Source organism: Homarus americanus, unplaced genomic scaffold, assembly GCF_018991925.1.
Source record: "Homarus americanus isolate GMGI-L3 unplaced genomic scaffold, GMGI_Hamer_2.0 scaffold56333, whole genome shotgun sequence".
In the NCBI taxonomy this organism is placed as follows: domain Eukaryota; kingdom Metazoa; phylum Arthropoda; class Malacostraca; order Decapoda; family Nephropidae; genus Homarus; species Homarus americanus.
In genome coordinates this window covers 8,512,632-8,533,371 of record NW_024734940.1, presented here as the reverse complement: position 1 = coordinate 8,533,371, position 20,740 = coordinate 8,512,632, and the positions used below count along the sequence as shown (strand labels likewise).

The window sequence follows — 20,740 nt, the reverse complement described above, 5'->3', positions numbered from 1 at the left end:
ATTCCCCTCACACAAGCTGTATCATATTATTGCCAATTTACTGCAGGTAATCGCATGTAAATGTTCAATTGAATGTTGTAAAGGTGATAAAACTTAAAACTAGTTATGTAATGGATAAGACTTAAAACCAGTTATGTATTGGATAAAACTTAAAGCCAGTTATGTAATAGTTAAACTTAAAACCCAAATTAAGAATCTTTACATACAAAAAAATCACACAAGTTGCCTCTCAATCTCATCACCTAATAATATACTGAATCTTTACATATTCTGGATGACATAAAATCATTTCTATGTACACATTAAAGTATTGTATATGTTTTAGTACAATGATTGAGAAGAGTTTTATTGTATTAAAAGAAAATCACAACTGCTATTGAAGATTGTTTAAAACTTACCTCCGCCTTAATTTCTTTCTTTTTGATCTAGAAAAAACGAAAAGAACATAAAAAATACATTAAGGAAAAAATACATTTCAAAACTATATACAGTACAGTACAGTACAGTATCATTCTAAAGCAGAGAAGAAAATACTGAAGAAAATATATGCAACTTCTAAAACACGGTGACAGGAAAGAAGTAATCATGCATAACATAATGATAATTTACAAAGATCTAATTACTAAAGAAGTTTAATAAAATAACCTTTCCATGCTTTAACTGAATACAAGACCTCTTACTGCACTTGGCCAATCACAGGAGCCTATCTCTTCTCACTGTTGTCTGTGGATGGCTATTTATGCAAAATTAAAACAAAACATACCAAAAGTGGAATAATTAATACCTGATAACTGCATTTAAAGCATAGCTAAATTGAGTGAAATATGAAATCCTGTTTTATATCTGAGGGTAGAAACAAGTGACTTACAAGACCTGTTAAACACACCCTGGTAAGGCCTTCCTTCACCAGAGGGTTTTGATATAATTAATGGCAGATGTGTTTTTGCTGCAAGTAACTCCCCACCCAGTTAATTCACAATTATGAACCTTAAAGCCAGTGGTTTTCTCAGAACCAGTGAGGTTTCAGGTCAGAAGTCAAATCCGCAAGTAGATTCACTATTTTGAATCACCTTAGGCCACAGAAGAAAATAAACAATTTAAATCTCTCAGTTCCTGCTGTTTACAGCCCCATCAAAGAATGAGAGAGGAACAGTATGTTAAAATACCTTTCATGTTACTACTGTTTACAAAAACTTCAAGAGACTAATATGTGACAACAATTGATACAAAAAACTGTGAAATAAAACAAATCCTGTTATCACAACTCTTATTCATCTCAGATAAAGCTCTCCATACCATCATCTCTGGAAACTAGAGAAGTTGTAGGTTCAATATCAGGGCAGAGAATAAGGGGGCAAAGTTACAACTCCCTTTTATTGCCAAAAGTACTCTGTAGATTGAAATATGAGAGTCAAACTGAGGGTTTTGATGTGACCATCAGGACAAAGACTGAAGTATTAATACAGTCCTTTCTCAAGAGGGAGAGGAGCTGATGGCAACAAAAACAACATCTTCATGGCTGACATATGCTACCATAAGACGTGACAAAAACCACTGTTGAAGGTGGCCTCTGCCGGGGGTGTAATAGTGATGTGGGTCTTGCAGTTAACAATAGTTACTATCCAATATTAAAACTCTCAACTTAAACCTTGCTTTAGAATAAAAGTGGAAAAGAAATGGAATGAAGGGATACATGATAGTACAGTACAGTGGGACCATTATAAAAAAGTCAAGCTAAACTAACATATGCTGTACTGTATCATCTCCCACTTTTACATGATGGTGAGATTAATTAAACCAAAACATAATTCAAAATGGCAATAACTGAATTTCCAAATATGGAGGATCATACTGTATAAATAAAAACCCTGTAACTCTAGTTGGAGGTTTGCAATACTTGAAATTCAGTGTAATAAATAAATCTTTTATCCACTAACACACTGACCAAGGCCTGACATGTGGAAATCCTAAACACTAGAGATCAATGAACAAGATGCAGAAGAAGAAGAGCAAGCTATGTGCTACATAATACATGTATATTGTAAGAACAATCTTGTGTCTATCTATTTCACTATGTGATACAAGTGTTCTACAGTACTGTAGTTGTAAAATATACACACTTTTTTATCAAGCATACTAAAGCCCTTAATTACAATTCTGTGACTAATCAAACTTTTTAAGCCAAAATAAATATTTGTTCAATAAATGTAAATAAAAATGACATGCTTCTATGGATTTATAATCAAAGTCTGAATCACTACAATAAATCTGAATTCAAGACAAGAGCTGGTACACTACTAACTTACTTGTAGTGAGCCTTTGAGGTTAACCTTGGAGTGTTTGTTATGTAAGTACTGGTCTTCTAACCAAGCTATAAGTTCTAAACTGGGAGGAACTTTCCATACTCCATCAACTTCCAGCTCCCACTTTGCTGCTTCAGGCATTAAGCTCATGTACGCTACTTCTCGATGTCCATCATTGATCTAGAGGAAAGAAAATGTACTCCCACCTTGACATCATACAAAATAAAAGTGAATGATTGAAGTAAGGAGCTATATCTTATGACTAGGCTTAGGATAATTATGCATTTAAAATAGAAGAACAAAAGAGTGTCAGGAGGGAACTGGTGGAACCCGTGCATCTATACCCTGCCTGGCTGAACACGAACCCATCACGTACAGTTCATGTCCACTGACCAGCCAATCACGGCCTAGCTAACCACAGCCTAATGTTGAGCTATATAAACGTCACTTAAGTACGTATGTTCCTTTTGGATATTATGACACTAAAACAAAATCGCGTATTTTCGATTTTGTATTAGTGCAATAAAATGGACTTTTATATTTCAAATATTAGTAATTTCTGCCCCAGCGTTGCTGTTATGCTCACGAATTTTTTGACCCTTGAGGTTGAAGAATGCTTTATAATATTTTGGAATTTTCCAAATATATGCCTTATAAAACAAAAAAATATGAATATGCACTTTAGCTCAAAACTGGCTTAAATATGCATTTGCATATGCACATATGCAAATGCATAATTATCCTAAGCCTACTTATGACTTATGGGAGGAAGTGGGCGACTTGTGATAATGCTATCCTTAATTTCAAAACACCATGGGCAATATTTCATTCTCTTATAAAATTATTTGCATGTTACAACTATTTACCATATACCTGTACAGTATAATAGAACTTGACAGAACTCCAGGGTTGGTGACCATTATTACCAAAACAAAGATAACTGTGTTGAAAAAACACTCACAAGAGATAAGCCAATCTTCTCCATAGCAAGGCATAGCTCAATAGTGGCTCTCTCCATGGGGAGGCGGGTGGTGGCAGCCAGATGGTCAGATTGAGTAAAGAGCAACACTCGCTGACTCCCCTGCTTGTAGCTCACCCAGTGGACCAGCATCTTGTCTCTCCGTGTCCTGCCAAGCTGCTCATGCACAGACAAAGAGAACGATATTCTTATATTGCTAAAAATAACTGATTAAATTAATGAAAAAATATTTAAAAATTTAGATTTTAAAAATAACTGTTTTAACCCAGAAAATGGAAATGTGAAGTTTTGCATATTAATTTATTTGGTTACTCTTTTCATTAAGGATGGTGGAATGAAGCTTATATGACAATGTTCAATGTTGGCAAACTTCTGAATTTTTAAGCAGATGTAGTGGTTTATTAAAGAAAATTAATTAACTTGTATGAATTAAATTAGTTTTATATTTTCATTACAGTATTACATAGCAATAACATTCGCAATACTGTACTGTATTCATTTTAACAAGTAGGAATGGTGGTCTACTGAAACTGATAAAGAAAAAAATGATGAGGATCATGTTTCAGGTAGGTACAGTATCCAAGATGAGCAGACAGATAACAATCCCCAACACAAACATTACCTGGGACTTGTGGTCAGGAACTAGGAGCTGGTTGTGGCCTTTATCAGTGGCACTGTCGGTCTCATCGTCGGAGTCTGTTGAAGAAGCCGATACTGTGGTCTTAGCCCGCTGACGCTGACCGAGTCTCTTGGGTCTAGTTTTAGGAGTGCCGACGCTGGACTGGGATTTCGTTCGCACAATGCCAGGCTTAAGTGACGTGACGGTGACGCATTTACTCCCGTGGTCATCCTGGTAATGGAATAGAATAAAAACTTATGATCTAATTTATTATGAAATAGAATCAAAACTTTTATTTATGTCATTTCAAGATCACTCACATTCTCTCTAACTCTCTTTTTGTCTCTCATATGCTGCTTCAATTTCACTTTTTACCATCTTTCACTCTTACTTTAGTCACTTTCTCTCCCACTCTTCTACCCTCGTGTCCTCCTCTCAGTCTTACCTATATGATCTCTCTCTCTCTCTCTCTCTCTCTCTCTCTCTCTCTCAACCCCTCTGTCTCCTTCTCAATCATTCATCATGTATTACCTATCTTTGCCATCCTGTAAGACATTTCCCACCAAAGCACACGGTAGTCTGAAGCAAAAGCCATATACACACTACTCTCATAAGCCATCACTCTCACCTCTCATAAGCCATCACTCTCACCTCTCATAAGCCATCACTCTCACCTCTCATAAGCCATCACTCTCACCTCTCATAAGCCATCACTCTCACCTCTCACTCTCACTCTCACTCAAAGCCATCCTCTCACCTCTCAAGCCATCACTCTCACCTCTCACCATCACTCTCTCACCTCTCATAAGCCATCCTCTCACCTCTCAAGCCATCACTCTCACCTCTCAACCATCCATCCTCTCACCTCACCATCACTCTCACCCCTCATAAACCATCACTCTCACCCTCATAAGCCATCACTCTCACCCCTCATAAGCCATCACTCTCACCTCTCATAAGCCATCACTCTCACCCTCAAGCCATCTCTCTCACCTCTCAAAAGCCATCCTCTCACCTCTCATAAGCCATCACTCTCACCCTTCATAAGCCATCCTCTCTCACCCTCTCTCATAGCCATCACTCTCACCCTCAAGCCATCACTCTCACCCCTCATAAACCATCACTCTCACCCTCTCTGCCATCACTCTCACCCCTCATAAGCCATCACTCTCACCCCTCTTAAGCCATCCTCTCACCCCTCATAAGCCATCACTCTCACCTCAGCCATCACTCTCACCCCATCCTCTCACCCCTCATAGCCATCACCCCTCACCATCCTCACCCCTCATAAGCCATCCTCTCACCCTCATAGCCATCACTCTCACCTCTCATAAGCCATCCTCACCTCTCACCATCACTCTCACCCTCTCATAAGCCATCACTCTCACCCCTCTCACTCTCACCCCTCATAAGCCATCACTCTCACTCCTCTCACCTCAAGGCCAGCCATCCTCTCACCCCCTCATAAGCCATCACTCTCACCCCTCATAAGCCATCACTCTCACCCCTCATAAGCCAGCACTCTCACCCCTCATAAGCCATCACTCTCACCCCTCATAAGCCAGCACTCCTTCTCTTCACACAGTAAAATAAACTCCTCGTCACCTTATCAATAACAGCGACTATGTCTTCGTTCTTTCTGTTGTAGATATTCCACAGCAGCTCATGAGGCAGTGTCGGGTCATCCCACGTGTACAACTGTGACTGGTGTGGTGCAAGGAGATGAGTCTGCAAGGTTGAGATAAAAATGAATTAGTCTCTTTCAGTCTCTATTTATCAACCTTACGCAATTGTCAATATGGGTTATTAAAAGGAAGCATAAAGATACATCAAATATTGGGGAGGGATTGGAGGCAGAGGATTGCAAAACATACATAATATGCACAACTATACTATCCTTTTAAAATGTTGATAGTTTGTCTACGGAAAAGTATAGCAGAACATCAAAAGTCAAATGGCCTCCAGTCTACCAATTTGAATGAGATAAAAAAAAGGCTTGATATGCCTAATCCTCTTATTGTCCCCAAATGTACAACATATCTCCTCCCACTAACCAAATACTTATTGTAAACATTTGCTCCATATAGCTTTAAGGACTATTCATCTTGGTTACCTGGTTAGAGCCTTTTTGGTGAAGGCGAAGGTGTACGTCCTCACACCAGTTCTCAATTCTAACTGGTGCATCACCAGCCTGGTATCTATCAAAGGTGATTGTCACTGGATGGTCAGACCCCACCCCTGCCACACTGGCATTCAGTGCTCTCTGTCATTGGTGAAATCAATAGGTAAAGTTAGTTGTGAATTGGAACAAAGGTAAATTGATAAGAAAAGAAGGAGACAACGAGGAGAAAAGAATTTTAGATTGAATGGAGACAAAATGGAAAAAGTGAAATATTTCAGATGACTAAGAGGATGTGTCAGTAGTACAGGAGAAAATGAACTAAATCACAGAGTAGCAAAGGCAATGATGTACTGAAAAATGTCTGAAGAGAAAGTCATATCAAATGAGGCAAAGATAGGGATGAACATGAGATTCACCATAAAGGGATAAACCTTGGACTCTGGATGCAAGAGGAAAAGCTAATCATGTACTTAAGAGCAATATGTGATTCAGTAAGATGCAGAGAATAATATATACAGAAATTAAAATATGTGTAATGAAAATGTCAGGTAGGCATGTTCAGGGTCTGGTCAGGTGGTAAGGACACAGATACGATGGAAAGTGAAAGATTGGCAAAATTGTATAGTGTAGTTGAGAGGTGGATGGCAGGATGGGGGAAGGGAAGATTAAGATAAGATGAATGGATGAGGTGAAGGATATACTGTACTAAAAATGAAAGTGGCGGACCTCCAGGATGTATGTGAATGAACGAAAAACATAAGTGTGAAGTAATTTTGGGGAATGAATAAGTAATGAGTAATGATAGGTTGTGTGAAGTGATGTGGGTAAATTAGAAAGATAACTAGGGCAGTGTTGTGGACGGGGACTAGTCAGGCAGAGCATATCTTTCACAGTACAACAATTTGAATGATGGGGCAAGATTCAAAGGAGTAATAAATAATAATCAGAATATAAGTAATAGCAACTCAGGAAACTAACATAATTGAATGGATATTAAGGGATAACAAGGACAAAGCATAGACATATTTTATGATACAACATCAATAATTACAAAGCACATTAAGAGATAACATTAACTTGATAGTTTAAATTAAAAAAAATCAGAGTTTCATCTTATTGTTACTTTGCTTTATATTGAACTACAGTACAGTATATAAAAATGAAAGACTTGCATCAAGACCCCAATGAAATTAAGATTTAGGAATTTATTAAAACTTTTGTCAAGTGAACCAAATTTTCCATCAAGTCAAAGTGGATGAAACAAACTTATTACTGACTCAAGGAAAGTGAATTGAGTGACTGAAAAACCCACAACTTTTTAAAATTCAAATAGTTATTTACAAAACTAAAACACCTTATAGTCTACCTACCCCCTTTTCCATCCGAACAACAGTTGAGTGGTTGGAATTAAAGTGGAAATGTTGGGATCTCACTTGCTGGTCCCGGTAACGAACGACCATGTGCATGTTTTCACTGTCTGGCCAAAATGACATACACTGTAAGGAAACACAACCATTAATAAAACAAAAGAGAAGAGAGTCTTGGATTGTATCAGTACATCAAGAGTTATAAATGCATTATTTTATTCTTGTATAATATAATGACATACACACACACACACACACACACACACACCCACACCCACACACCCCCTCCTTACCTGCTGGGGGTGGATATCATACCACAGTTCCACTTTGTCGTTCTCTTGCATAAACTTGAGAGGTCGGGCGGTCAGGTTACGTATCAAAAAGTAAGGCATCAGTGTCACTATTTTGGTCAGGTGAAGTTTACCACGGTTTTTCCCTAAAGGGGAAACAATTACAGTGTTAAAAAGATTCAGTATCAAATAGAAGATTACAGTATTAAATAGATTACAGTATTAGAAAGATTACAGTTTCAAATAGAAGATTACAGTACAGTACTAAATAAGAGATTACAATATTAAACAGGAGATTACAGTATCAAACAGAAGATTACATTATTAAATATGAGATTATTAAAAAGGCAATTACAGCATTAAAAATGATTACAGTACAGGGGGGTATCAAAAATGAGATTGCAGCCTCAATTAGAAAATTACAGTACAGTACAGTAATAAATAGGAGATTATAGTATGAAATAGAAAATTACAGTATTAAATAGGAGATTATAATATCAATTAGAAGATTACAGTATGGGAAATTACAGTATTAAAAAAGATTTTATAATAGCAAATGGGAGATTATAGTATAAAATAGATTACAGTATCAAAAAGGAGATTACAGTATCAAATAACAGACTACAGTATCAAACAGGAGATTACAGTATCAAATAGCAATTACAGTATCAAATAGCAGATTACAGTATTGAAAGAAGTAAACACATCTTGAACACTGAATTATGTTACCCAAACTATTGTTTATAAGATTAAAGCATCTTTATGGAGGGGTCCAATGAATTTCAAATTGAACACTGTGACTCCTGTTGTCTTGGTAGGTTTGTCAAAATCCTTCATCCGTTGTGTCATATTGTATGTCATAAAATCATAAAGATACTTTTTGGAAAGAGTGTACATACATCTTTATATAAAAGGACTTAAAAATCAAATCAAATCAAATCATAAAGTTACTCAAACAAAAATATACTGTATATCAAAATATATTGATAAGATAAACCTCTTTTAAAATCATAGGTGTCTATTGATAGTTACCAAACTAATTTTAGACATAATAGGGATGTTATACTAGTTATTTATACTGTACATTAATTTATATACACAGGTGAGAAAACCAACCTTGACTTCCCTCATTTGGTGCTTGTGCTGTGAGGGTCGACTGTTTCACTTTAGCTAAGAGTCTGTATTTCTTGCCACGGAGACTGTCAGTACAGACAACAACCCCACAGGAGCCAACTGCTTCACAGCTCCATCGTCGAGACCAGTTACTCTCGATGACTCTGATCTAAATAAAATAACAATATAGTAAATCCTATTTTATGAGTGATGAGGTAATGAATGACATATGAGATCCAAACAAACTAATGTCTCTCTGTGTGTGCCCTGTGGATTCAGATGGGTGAGAAGGTGCTACTTGTATTAAAATATATTATTTGGCATTGATCAATTGGTTAGTATATCTGCCATTTACTATGTGTCCCTCCATGAAGGTTAGAAAGGGTATTTAGTGGTGTGAAGTTCAACAGGCCACTTAAGGTTATAACCATATACCCTCTACTGTATTTGTTACTAACCATTACACTTCATGACTATAACTTTCAAAAGCTTGAATGAATTTAATGACAGGAAAGACCAATTTAAAACTGGTGAATTGGGAACCTTTATTTCATTAAATTTCCATCAGCAGTAAGCCTTTGAGACTGACAGAGATGCTCTGTTGAGGTGTACTGTATATCAATTGTGTTCAGGTAAAGTCCAACACATACAGTGGTCCCTCGGTTAACGAGCACAATCCGTTCTTGAAGGTTGCTCGTTAACCGAAACCATTGTTTCAATGGGTTTTTGGGCAATTGGTTCCAGCTCACCGAAAATTGCCTAAATTCAACAAAAATGGTAGAAAAGTACACTTACTTTAGGTGTGTATGTAGAAGGCTCCTGGATGATGATGATGATGATGATGATGGGAATTAGAATGGGGGTGGAGGAGAAGGGAGAAGAGAAGGCATTGGGGTGGAAGAGAAGTCACCCCATGGTGCCATTTCACCCATAAAATTTTAGTTCTCTTGGTGTAATTCAAGATTGTTTTCTTTAAATCAACACTGCACTGCAGTATATATTGTCAATTTGTAAAATAAATTTCAAAATGACCAAGTAATTTGCTTGCAAACACAGAAAAAAAGCATTTAGTTGAAGAGAGTCTCAAGCAAGATGTTACCTCCACTGAAAAGACAGAGAGACTGGCGCCTGTTTGGTGTGTTGCCAGGCTGGATGGCGCGCATGAAACTAGTTTCCTTACCTTCAATTATGTTCAATAATTGTTAAAATGACTAAAAAATTTAATATTAAACTATTAAAATTATTGAATAGTATAAACTTCTTGATATTTACGAAAATAGTAAGGAGTTTAAGCCCTAAAACCGATTACTGTATTGGCAGACTAATACTACAGCTGGTGGACCACCAAATGCAAGCGAAAACATGTCGAGGTCGGCTCGTAAAAAACTCGTTAATCGAGGGATTGCTCGTTAACCGAAGTTAAGAATCTTATGGAAGGTAACTTGTTAACCGAAATCTTGTTAACCGAGGCGCTCGTTAACCGAGGGATCACTGTACAGGTAGTTCTGCTATAACGCGATAATTGTGTTCTTGTAAAATATCGTGTTATAGAAAATCGCGTAATAGAAATAACAGGGCTTATGGAGAAAATAGGGTTAGGTGCAGTTTACTCGAAATCGAAAAAATTTAGTAGTTAGCCTAACACAAAGGATAGCACAGTCTAAATAAATGTTACATTCATATCTAATAATGAAATCATACAGTAAATTTAACACTTTACCTTGAAAAAATATGAATGTAACTTGATGGGGGAGAAGGGTGATTTTGAGGTTGATAACATCAAGCTTCTCTTCAAGTGTTATATCCTTTCTTTTACGATAATCACCGGGAATTCTATCATCAGAATGCTTTTTGGAGATATTCTTCTTTACCATATTCACAGTTAATACCACAAAATTGGAGAAATAGTAAGCAAAAATCGCGTTATAGCAAACAAGCGATCGCGTTATACAAATATTGTTCCGAATTCATAAATCGCGTTAGAGCAAATTCGCGTTATCAAAACACGCGTTATAGCAGAACTCACTGTACATGCAACCTCTACTACTATAAATATATTACAACTAGCAACTGATGATTCTTACCTTAAGTTTATGTGGGTAGTTTCTCTTATACCGGAATAAAACAATGTCCTCTGACCCATTCAGATCATAAATAACTTTTGATCTCGATCCCTGAAATAAAATAAATATAAATTTACAGTGGGTTACTTTTAGAGCTTTTTCACTATAACTAAACCTCAATAGCCATAATAACATAAGTTTGTTTCAAGCATATGACTAAAAATGATCTACTGGCCTTTCACACTAAACGAGATGCTTCAGGCAATTTCTCCGTACAACATATCCTGAAGCTTGTTTGCTTATCAGTGTGACACAGTGCCATATGTGAGATCCAGGACATAAAAAACAGAGAATGACTTACAAGAATAAGTAAATTGCTGTTCTGTACATTACAAACACTGATGACAAAGCCAAAATAATTGCCTCTAGTTAGAAAAGTTGTATACTGTATACTGTAGCCCCAAGGAAAACAACAAGACTACACTCACTCGAATACGCAGCGGAAGTCCCGTCTTGTTGACAATCCAGTATGGAGCATAGACATAAACAGAGATTGAACCTTCTCTGACAGTGTAGAGTGCCACTTCAAGTTTTCTGCGGGCATTGCCATCTCCATGACTTAATGTAAGTGTTCGATGATCATCACCTTTCTCTGCACCTATTTCTAGAGAGCCTTCCCAATCACTGCCTAAGTAATTGCACACCTGAAATTACATTAGAAAACAAGATTAATTAAAAAAGAATACTGATGGTAAGTGATATTTCACTTACAATATAATTATGGATAACTGGCTTCCATTGTACTACACAGAAAATATGAGAAACTTTGTTCGTTGAACTGAATGACTGTCAAGCTTCTATATCTTACAGAAAATAAAACTAAATTATCATAAAATTTCCTAACAATACAGCTTGACCACATACCTGAACCTGTAAGCTGACTTTCTCCTCCAGATTGACTTTATACAGAGTGGTAGGAGCACCTGGGTCAAGGGTGAGGGGTTGAGCAAGAACTGGATTTGTAACAATTAAGGTACATGGAAGGTGGTTGTGGAGGGTGAGGGGCGGTGATAGACGCAGTGTGTAGTTGGGAAGAATTCCACCCAAACCTTCCCACTGGAGAGAACTTAACTTGAAGCCTTCCTGAATTGTCACCTGTAAAAAAAAAATTAAAATTTTTCATAATCTGATAAAGAATTCAGATATTTTCCTCTTATAACCACATATAAGACACCTATTTAACCATAAACAAACATTATATAACTGGAGATGCATTCCTATGGTGAAAAATTTGACCAAAGACTTGATAAAAATACACTAAAAAATACACTAAACATTCCCATCAAACATTATTGCTATTTCCATATTACTGAAAATCACAACTAAAACATAACTGTAGGACCACAAGGGTGATGGGTTATTTTAATCACAAATGTATAGAAACACGAAAGTGATTAGCCACGTCAAATCACCTTATCACATATAACTTCACACCTCATGATTTTGCTTATACATGAGAGATATACAGTACAGGGTCTTGTTGTGGAGGGTAAACACCATAGTTGAATACATATAGCTGTCTCAGCAGTAAAGTAGAGTAAATAGCAGAAAATGGAAGGAGAATCTGCATTGACTCTTAATTTTGGCCACCCTACACTACTTTTGGTAAAGACATGGAAGAGTAAGGAACAACAGTGAGTCATCTCAATAAGTACATAAAAAACAGAAAGCACAACTAAGATAGAAATAAAATCTACAGAAAGGCAGAGACCATGGGGAGACGCTATCAGACTGTTGTATGGACAATGACAAGAGTTACAAGGACAAGTCAGAATATAGGAGTATGTTAGAGACAAACAAAAAATTACTAAATGCTAAACTAAAAACCATAATGAATTAAAAAAAAATATATAATAATTTTATCATGAAACTTATACAATACTACATACAGCAGCAGCAATGTTGGGGTCGTGCTCCGACTTAGGTTTACAGGTGAGTAAATAAGAACACGTGGATGACAATACGTCCTTCCACCAAACTCCTGCCGAACTGATGCCATAACTGTAAGAAGAGTGAAGCAGAAATAAGATAAGTTTTATTACAGGTACAGGATAAACTAACACAAAAGTAGCTACCAATCAGAAGACTAACATTATTACTACCAATCAGAAGACTAACATTATTACTACCAATCAGAAGACTAACATTATTACTACCAATCAGAAGACTAACATTATTACTACCAATCAGAAGACTAACATTGTTACTACCAATCAGAAGACTAACATTATTACTACCAATCAGAAGACTAACATTATTACTACCAATCAGAAGACTAACATTATTACTACCAATCAGAAGACTAACATTATTACTACCAATCAGAAGACTAACATTATTACTACCAATCAGAAGACTAACATTATTACTACCAATCAGAAGACTAACATTATTACTACCAATCAGAAGACTAACATTATTACTACCAATCAGAAGACTAACATTATTACTACCAATCAGAAGACTAACATTATTACTACCAATCAGAAGACTATGATAACATTATTTCAAAGTAAAATATTCTATCCGGCCAGGCCATACATTATTGTCTGAACTTTATGGCTTTTTCATTATTTAACTCTTTCAGTTACAGGGGGTCCCCGACTTATGAACAACGACTTACGAACCCCCGCCGATACGAACAAGGTTAGACTTGAAATCTATGGTATAGTTTATTTATCTGATGACTTATTTTTTTCTTTCATTTACTGTATTTTGTCATTCTATTTCTTCTTTTGTCTTAAATTAAGTGATTTTAGATGTATATAAGGACTTAAACTATGATATAGTGGGATTTTAAACATTGCTCTGTAAGTACGGTGTGCACATAGCATGTGTTCCGACTTATGTACAACTCCGACTTAAGAACGTCCTCAGGAAAGGAATTCATTCGTGACCCGGGGGCCCTCTGTATAACTTGTTGGGAAAGAACTTGTTAATTAAGACTTACTCAAAAGCAGCAGGTTGGATGTGGAGTGTGGAGTGATATGCAATGGTAATTGGCACGGTGAAAACTTGGTCAGGTTGAAGGGTGACCATAGGTATGTGAGCCTCAAAGGGGTTCACTGGAGACACCACTCTTGCGTGTAGTTCTCCCAGAGACGACCCGAGCATCTCTATCACACTCTTCTTGAAGCAAATATTGATGGGCAAAGGCATGTCATTGAGGATCTGAATGAAAACAACAATCCAGATTAGAGATTACTGTATTTATGGAATATTGTTGTAAGTCTGCCTTTTTCACTGTAAGCAAAGTTCATTAAGATCTATTCCCTTTGAACAATACAATATTATGTTAAAGAATGCTCTCTTCTTCTTTCACAACTCCTTAATTATTTTAATCTACATTAGTGCCTTGGGCCTTCCAGTGATGGCCAAATATTTTCCTACATTTAAGAGTTTGTACAGTACAATATATTGGTATTTTGCTGTCTCCAGGTGGTGTGCCAAGTGCAGGGTAATGTACACTATTTGTTCTTGTTGTTTGTCCTAAACCTGGCCAACACAGCCTCAAGAACCACTAATAATTGTGAGGTGACACGAGACCACAATTCACTCTCATCCTGCTTGCCAGCCTAAAGTCTGAATTTGTTATGATGAATGCATGATTTTACATCATCTTTTGACAAATTTATCAGCCAGGCTTTGTAAGGCTAGATTAAAAAAAGTTGCTCAAAATGTCATTAATGGAAATTTCATGGATGTTTTATATTCTGGGGGGGACAAAGGTGTATTCCTTTGATCAACATTATTATATATTTTTTTTAAGTCTGTAGATTTTACACCATTATATTATTGGACTAAAGCAACTGAGCACATTCACTTGCAAATCAATGATGATACCATCAGCAAATCAAAATCTAACTCAATTACGTAACTCTTAATGGACAAAATCTGCCTTTGGTGAAGATAGTCCATGGTGGTTGAAAATAATGACCACAGTGTATATGAAAAAGAAGAAGAAAATAAACTGACCTGTAATGGACTTCTGACTGTAACCTTTGTAGTGAGGTGGTCAACCTCAACAGTGACGATGATGTGATATCTTCTGTCATTCCGTGGTGGACTCAGCTGGAAGATACGGCTCCGTGATCTCGTGCCAACAAACACTGTGAGCTCATCAAACCCTGTTGAGGAAGATATCTACTTCACTTGCTGATACTGTGATTACTTTTCAATTTGATAATATATAGACAATATGCTGGAATGTATTTATGAGTACAAACTAAATTAACCCAACTAAGCAATAGTGGAGTGAAGTGGGGGGGGGGGGGGGCATTTGTCTATGGGCACTGGTTTCAGGGAGTACTAAATCAATATCCAGCTTATTCAGAACTTAGCTGTTCCCGTAAGACCATAAATTATAATTTTAATTTATGTTTGACATCAAATATATCTCCATTCACAAAAAAAAAAAAAGATGGGATTACCTGGTAAGTGGTTTTCTCCATTCTGTGTTGCTGTTACTTACTCAACCAGCAAATGTCCATCAGAGACCAGATCATCATGACAATATATTGAGATACAGTACAGTACCAAGGCACATAAGATAGCTATGTAAGGTTAGCCTTTAGAGAGTATGAATGCAAAGGGTGGGTGGTTTTTGTTTTTTGTTTGAATTATGTTTTGCCCTCCAGGCACCAAGCACCCTCACTATGCCAGTGTATTTAAACCCCACACTTATAAGTTAGAATGGAAAAAAAATTCTTAATGTTATTATAAAGTTATACTGTACAACATTGTGTTTCATTCCATTTATCAATTTATCACATATATTATACATTCAAACATTTGCTTACACATATATATTCAAGCCTTTAGTTAAAGTATTATTCTGCTGGCAAAATATATACAGTAAATGCATTTTTATCAATACCTATTAGGGTAAATTTGCTTTTAAACCATAAGGCAAATTGAAGGCTTCTCATCTGATAAATAAAGGCACAATATAGGGCAATTAGCTAATACAATGCATTGCTCCATAATTACATTGGATTAACAAGATCTGACAACATACATAATTAGTTTAATAATTATGCGACATACCAGGTACATTGATATGCAATTGATGCTTAGTAATGTCTTGATAGAGAGTAACAGGGTTTGGGCAAAACTGATCAAACGCTGGTTCCATAACTGGGATGTCTGACGAGAAGCTTCGGGATGCAATGTCAACACAGGATTTCAAGCTCAGGTGGTCCCAGTCCCCAACCCTGTGAGAAACAGATAAATGTCTGAAAGTGATCAGCAAAAGGTAAATTCCAATTACTTAAACAATTTCGAGCTCATCACTTCAAATTTAGCAACTAATATTTCAGCTGTGTCAGAACCCGTGATATATAGGAGATTACTTGGTCTGGTTGAGGTGCTTAATAACACTTGGAAGCAAAGTGACAAATTCAAAGGAGCAAACTCAAAAATGGTGTTGAGCAATTAATGAGAGTGCAGCTTTAATGTGACTTTTGCAGTTTAGAAGAAGGGGAAAGGGAGTGAAGAGAATGAAAATGAAAAAAACAAAAAAACAAAGAAGATGAAAGAAAATAGAAGAAAGCAAAGGTCAGGGTGAGAGACTTGATGAAGGTTCAGTCAGGGTTGTACTTCAAGGATGATGAATACCAATCAACACTAATTAAAAGATGCTGATAAAAATGGAGAGATCAGTAATATCTAGGAATTACATTCAGTGATCATTAATGGGAAAAGACAAGTAAATAATTGGTGACAACAAACTCATTGGTAAAGTTCTATGTATTGGAGGAATGATACAGTTATCCTTCAAGTTACAGCTGAATATTTGATACTGTATAGTAAGCAATAAGACAGTACAAAGATTTCTTGTTGAGTAAAGAAGGCAGTCGCAGAGAGGAGTGATGGCGCTCCAAACATGAACAGTTTGTACACTAACCAAAACGTGGGAACAATGAGAGATCATTGGAAAAATCCAAACATCAGAACAATTATAACCATGCAAGATAATTTATGAGATTACAGTACAAAGGTTTATAATAACTATTGTACTGCACTGTATTAATTGTGGAACAAGAATCAGCAGATGGTAGTATATTCCTTTAATGCTGAAGTGGTATTACTGCATGTGGAATATAAAATACCAGATACAGAATGATGAAACAAGTTAGACAGGCACACAAATAGGTTCACTAACTTGAAAAAATAGGAAATTTAATGAATGAATAATAATAAAAAAATAATTCTACAGTACTGGTTACAACACACACGTTCACCAACTGCCTCAAGAAACTACTGTAAAAACAAATAAACTGGTGCTACACAATATCACACAACACCTTAGACTAAGTTCATGCAATATGGTACTGATGAGATAGGGCTTTGCCTTTTTTTTTTAAAGTTCATAAAACGTTAATAATTCAAAATTAAGAAAGGGTGCAGTTGGGATGTGTCTAACTAAATAAGAAAAAGAGCTCACAGTGACCATGTGCTGCCTGGTCTGAAGGAGTCAAAGGATGCCACCGAGGCAGAGGTGGGGATTTTACCTCGTTCTGAGTCAACCAGACAACCTGGGTACCTAGGAAGGAGAGACCACTTGCTATGTATTAATGAAGGAATCTGTCCCTAGTATATGATAATATCAATATACGATGGTTGCCCTTTGTTTACTGTGTTGAGAGAAGAGATGAGAAGATAAGAGAAGAGAAGAGAAAAAAGGGTGTGTGTTCAGGTTTAAGTAACAAGGATATGGGACACAAATAAGAGGTGGTTTAGCTGATGTTTACATATGTCACTGGATAAAAACTGACAGACCAAAGAAAGAAACACAAATATGACTAAATGATTGTAGTGTCACTGAGAAAAAACTTTGCAACACAGTAATAAAATGTAAATGATCCATTGGGCTCATTAGAGCCACCATAGAATATTGTCTTGTAAAATTAATCCACTACAGGAGCCTTAGAAGACAGGTCCCACTATAGGGAATATTCTTGTTATTATTATTATTGTTATTTCATTATTATTATTATTATTATTACACTCACCCAAAAAGCACTTCAGTCTTTTATAAATATCTGTCTATCTAACAACTTATCTCTTGCTGTTCTCATCCAAGGCTTGACAAAAGAGCATCAAGCTTTATACTAAGATTATTCATACATAACAAAAGCAGCAGAAAAGAATCACATGAGCAACTGAGCAAATTATAACAAGAGTAACTACAGCACATAAAATGGCTATCACATCAATTCTAAAGTAAGAGATAGTGTTCATGCCTTGATAATGATTTCTAAATCATGGATGTGGTTGTTGTATGCCAAACATCATCTAGTAATGGTAGGGATTTTTGTAAAATTTTGTTAAATTATCTCCCACAGCTTAAGAGTTAATGGTTGGATGGATGTACACTCACTAAAAAAAAATATTCTGCACCTCGGCTCTGAAACCATCCACAACGATCACTGCGACAGAAGCCGTGATGAGTGTTATCTGATTTCTTGGTTCGGTGTGTCATAGTGTATAACCCCCCATAAAGGTGCAAAATAATCCTTTACTGAGTGTACAGGTCCCCAAAAGTGTTTTTCTGTCACTACAAATTGAAATGCTAGACATAATGCTCCACCAGTTGTTGGGATGTGACTCAACACTACACCAGATGTTGGGAGGTGACTCAATACTACACCAGATGTTTGGAGGTGACTCAACACTACACCAGATGTTGGGAGGTGACTCAACACTACACCAGATGTTGGGAGGTGACTCAACACTACACCAGATGTTGGGAAGTGACTCAACACTACACTAGACACTACAGGCAATAAAAAGTGAAAAGAGAGAAATATATCAGGAAAATGGACCTATTATTATTAAGTATGAGACACTGAATATTAGGAGAAGGATGTTTGCATCTAGTTTTATTTATCTTCCTCAAACTTCGCCTCAGTATTAATATTCCGGGTTGTGGAATGAGCTCAGAAAGCCACTAGATAGAATTCTGTCATGTGTAACACAAACCGGTTGATACATCTACAAATATGAGCAGCGAACCCAAGGTGGTTTTCGAAGGGCTAATCATAAGAATTAATAACTATTGAGATAGTGTTGGGCTGTCCACTTGTAGAGTCAATGTAAATTAATATATGCTGTTAAAGGATAAAAAAGCTAATGTATAATGGTAGTTTTTAAGTAAACTTTCAAAATGTTATATAAAGTATTGGACATTGGCCTGACGTACTTTGAGCTGCTGTGAAGAAGAACAACCAACTACTGTACTGTACTGGCCAGTTTGGTATTAACAGAAATCAGTTATGTGATGCACAGGTAAGGCACGTTTTCCCACAGCCTCATAACCACCTGGTGTTAAAACTATTTATGTAAATAATTATCTATTTTCTTCCATTACCACTTGTCCAGCTGACCTTAAATTTGACCACACAGGCCACAGTATTTTGGGATAACATTGTAGAAGACCATCAAGTTTTTACATATAAATATGACTTGAAAAGCTTTATTGACATAAAATATCACCTCATAAATGACAAACATGACCGTGACCTCTTCATGTGATAAAGACCCTTCCTTACTTTTCAGCACAAGAGTCGTCATCTGACACAGATTCCCCACGACTTCGACTCTTGACTGATGCTGGGCTTGACGGTAAGGAGTCTGGTTCTTGATACTTAGCAGAGGCCACAACTTCAAACTTTGTAGCTCCTTTCTCCTGGAACAAGAAGGTAATATAGTACTATACTGCCATGCTACTGATGTGGTTTATATCAGTACCTATACAGTACAGGCAGTCCCTGATTTACAAAAGGGTTCTATTGCTGAAAAAACTTTTGTAAATTGACTTTTCATAAACTGAATCACATTTTGCCAACTAACTATCATTATAAAAGCTAAGATGGTACAAAATTGTTTTAAATAAAAAAATTTAGTGTACACAATTATTAGTGTATAAGCCAATAACAAACATACAGTACATGTAGGAGGAAGATACTGTACTGAGAAACTGTGGCACACACTAGCTTAGATAAATGTTTGTTACATGCATACATACTTAATATAAAGAAAATACTGTACTTGTATATTTAATATGGCCTATTTAGGAGTTGAGTGTTCCCTAAAAGTGAGTTAAATGGGTTTCTTTATGTTCTACAAGCTTCTAACTTGGACCTTGTGAGAACAGGAAGAATTTGGCATAAGTTACCTCAAATCTATGGGTTAATTTGACCAATATTAATTTCAAAATTCATGTGAGAACAATAATGTCTTAATAAAACAAATAAATATAAATGAACATAATCAAGATATTGGGATATTTATTCAATCAGACAATATTTATTCATAAGCTCTATAACTCTAGCAAATGTCACGACTTACTGGAAGCTGCCAGGACATCAACAGAGCCATTTAACTTGCTCTTAGGGAACTCCCAACTTTTTCTCTATTAACTAATGGTATCATGATGGATGGCACAGTTGACATATTAGTAAATGATCAGATGAGTGAGCGCTTCTTCTCAAACAAGATAAACCTGGTGACATGTGCACAGGTCATAGATGACTATCAATGCTATTGGGATGAAATGGGCCCCAACTATCAGTACTAGTAGGGTAGAATGGGCCCCAACTATCAGTACTAGTAGGGTAGAATGGGCCCCAACTATCAGTACTAGTAGGGTGGGCCCCCAACCATCAGTACTACTAGTAGGGTAGAATGGGCCCCAACTATCAGTACTAGTAGGGTAGAATGGGCCCCAACTATCAGTACTAGTAGGGTAGAATGGGCCCCAGCTATCAGTACTAGTAGGGTAGAATGGGCCCCAACTATCAGTACTAGTAGGGTAGAATGGG

At 36.5% G+C, this 20,740-nt stretch overlaps 1 protein-coding gene across 1 annotated transcript in view; it reads right to left on the bottom strand.

Moving 5' to 3' along the window:
- Positions 1-20,740, bottom strand: part of LOC121870567 (vacuolar protein sorting-associated protein 13C-like) — a 66,597-nt gene that overhangs the window by 35,358 nt on the left and 10,499 nt on the right. Inside the window, exons 3-20 of the mRNA XM_042372398.1 lie at positions 19,469-19,605; positions 17,362-17,460; positions 15,963-16,129; positions 14,892-15,043; positions 13,867-14,087; positions 12,806-12,917; positions 11,781-12,011; positions 11,345-11,560; positions 10,878-10,967; positions 8,797-8,962; positions 7,684-7,826; positions 7,394-7,519; positions 6,015-6,164; positions 5,507-5,629; positions 3,905-4,132; positions 3,265-3,438; positions 2,307-2,483; positions 399-425 (exon numbers count right to left, since the gene is read on the bottom strand). Of these exons, the coding sequence (XP_042228332.1) occupies positions 399-425; positions 2,307-2,483; positions 3,265-3,438; positions 3,905-4,132; positions 5,507-5,629; positions 6,015-6,164; positions 7,394-7,519; positions 7,684-7,826; positions 8,797-8,962; positions 10,878-10,967; positions 11,345-11,560; positions 11,781-12,011; positions 12,806-12,917; positions 13,867-14,087; positions 14,892-15,043; positions 15,963-16,129; positions 17,362-17,460; positions 19,469-19,605 (2,739 nt within the window). The remainder of the gene's footprint in view (positions 1-398; positions 426-2,306; positions 2,484-3,264; positions 3,439-3,904; positions 4,133-5,506; positions 5,630-6,014; positions 6,165-7,393; positions 7,520-7,683; positions 7,827-8,796; positions 8,963-10,877; positions 10,968-11,344; positions 11,561-11,780; positions 12,012-12,805; positions 12,918-13,866; positions 14,088-14,891; positions 15,044-15,962; positions 16,130-17,361; positions 17,461-19,468; positions 19,606-20,740) is intronic.